Raw genomic sequence first — 2,268 nt, 5'->3', positions numbered from 1 at the left:
ACGAATTGAACTAACAGAACCGAAACGTTTAGAGCATGTTGAGTTTAATCACAAGTCGCGTTACCGCTGGGACGGTGAGAGTTAAATGACGTCTTTAGCTGTCGATACCTCACGTGGGCAACGCGAATACTTCGTTGAAGACCATTATTAGCTCTAATTGACATCTAATGTCAATATCTTCTCGAATACCTTTCAAATAGGGATTTCTGCTGTTCCTATTACTGCTTGTGTGATCTGCATTCAATGTTACGAGAGAAAGTAGCCATATGGCCGCTGTTTGCTGAAGTGTGACCTCGCACCTGGACACCGTGGCGCATGGACACACTTGTGGACGCGTGAAAGAGCAATTTGGCCCCCCGCTTCCAGGGCCCCGATAAATAGGCGCTTCCTGCCCTCAGTCCCACATCTCCTGAGAACGTAGCACTGGACAGACCGCCACACGGAACCATGGACACGTCCAACAGCAACAGTGGATTACCTTCTGCCTTCCCCGGAGACAACGCGTCTCAGCAGCCGGGTGCTTGGTGGAGACCATGGACTGGAACTAAGGACACACGTGGGACACACAGAGTGAGTTCAGTCGACTTGATTGCGCTTTGTTTTGTTTGTTTAAACCTTTCCTATTTAAGCTTAATAAACTCACCGTTTTTGTTTTTTTTTACCTCTTAGGGTCACTGTAACGACGGAGACGTTTCTGCTCCGCAACACCACAAAACCCCTCAGGTCGTTCACCCAGTGAAGTAAGTAGAGTTTTGTTGATTGAGTGATGCATCTTTTCATTTATTTGTGAGCATATGTCTTCATTGTTATTTTTGTTCTGTTTTAAAAGGTTGTTCTGGCCGAAGTCGCGATGCTTCGATTATCTGTACCAGGATGCAGTGATGCTCCTGCGCAACTACCCGGTCCAAGCGACCATCTCCCCGTGCGGGGACTCCAGCAGCGACGAAGACAGCGACGATGAAGAGGAGGAGATGGAGAAGGAGTTGAACTGAACGCTTTAAATAGGACCCGTGCTGTATAATCTATTAATATATTTCTTTTAACTTATTGCTGTATATATGTATGTAAATATACTTTTTCACCTATTTACCAAACAATAATGTGAATGCTTAAGTTATTCTTTTAACACTTCTACCTCCTTTGTACTTTTATAAAAAAAAAAACTGCAATAAAGTGCATTGAATGAATGTTGTTGTCTGGGGTTTAATTGATTGAGGAGAAAGTTACACTTACTGTCAAAACCAAATCAGTTTGAACAGAAATAATCCTTAAATTCAGTTTTCATTTTCAGTCTAAAGTCCAAGTTCTATCAGGGTACAACTCGTTTGTGGCGGAGCAGCTATCTTCCTGCGCAGTGTGGCCTGAAGCGTTGAAATGTCAGTAACAGATGGAAGGTGACGACGTCTCTGAAGAGCATTAAGATCTGCATTTGAGATGTTCAGAGCACAGCCGTCGGTAGACTTCCGATGAAAGTAATACGACAATCCTTGGCAGAGTGGGATTACCTCAAGTGGCTTCGAGTTGACATTCTACATCAGGACAGAGGATCTACAGCGGTTTGCAAAAAGATTATTGCCAACCCGTAAAATGTTTTCTCTCCTTCACTCAGGAGCGCGCATGATGCAATGTGTAGTTTGAAGAAGCATTTGATAAATGATCGTACTCAAAGGGAGGACTGAACGAAGTATGGGCCTGTGCCATGTCCAACATTCACAAAAACAAAGTGACCCGCTGAGTGTGACCATCCGGTTTAAATGGAGTCAACTATATTCGAAAAACAAGGAGAAGGCATTTGCAGTTGGTTTCATAACAATAAACCATGTGATCCAACCTATGGCCATCTGGGGGGATGCAGTGACCAGGACAGTAAATCAGCTTTTGTAAAAACAATACTTTAATGCCGCACTATGCAAATAGTACCGAAGTTGTTGGAACACAAACGTAAATGGACTCTGACTTGCAATCGTGTGTATCACGGCGTTTGCATTGATCCACGTATGGCAGAAGCTGCAAAACAAGGAACCCATCAGGATCTGATTTCAGTGGTCATTCGCACACTATTGTCTCCTCCACGCGGTCGACATGCTCAACCTCCTGAGCCACAGCCTTTCGCTCTTTGTGATGCCATTTCTGTGAAGATGTAAAGGAAGGACGTTAGATGTATTACTCACGGTAACTCGGTTGGACTAATAACCAGAATCAATTGTCTGTGACCTGTCTTCAGTCAATGCGTTGTGCAGGTGATCATGGTGTTCTTACATCACTGCC

At 44.1% G+C, this 2,268-nt stretch overlaps 1 protein-coding gene across 1 annotated transcript; it reads left to right on the top strand.

Annotated features, from left to right (window-relative positions):
- ripply2 (ripply transcriptional repressor 2) lies at positions 1-1,157 on the top strand. The gene is made up of 3 exons (XM_037448670.2): positions 1-570; positions 670-740; positions 830-1,157. Exons 1-3 carry the CDS (start codon positions 448-450, stop codon positions 990-992), a joined length of 357 nt encoding a protein of 118 aa, XP_037304567.2. The 5' UTR covers positions 1-447; the 3' UTR covers positions 993-1,157.
- The last annotated feature ends 1,111 nt before the right edge of the window (positions 1,158-2,268 follow it).

Source organism: Pungitius pungitius, chromosome 20 (genome assembly GCF_949316345.1).
Source record: "Pungitius pungitius chromosome 20, fPunPun2.1, whole genome shotgun sequence".
Classification (NCBI taxonomy): Eukaryota; Metazoa; Chordata; class Actinopteri; order Perciformes; family Gasterosteidae; genus Pungitius; species Pungitius pungitius.
This window is presented reverse-complemented; position numbering and strand designations above follow the sequence as displayed.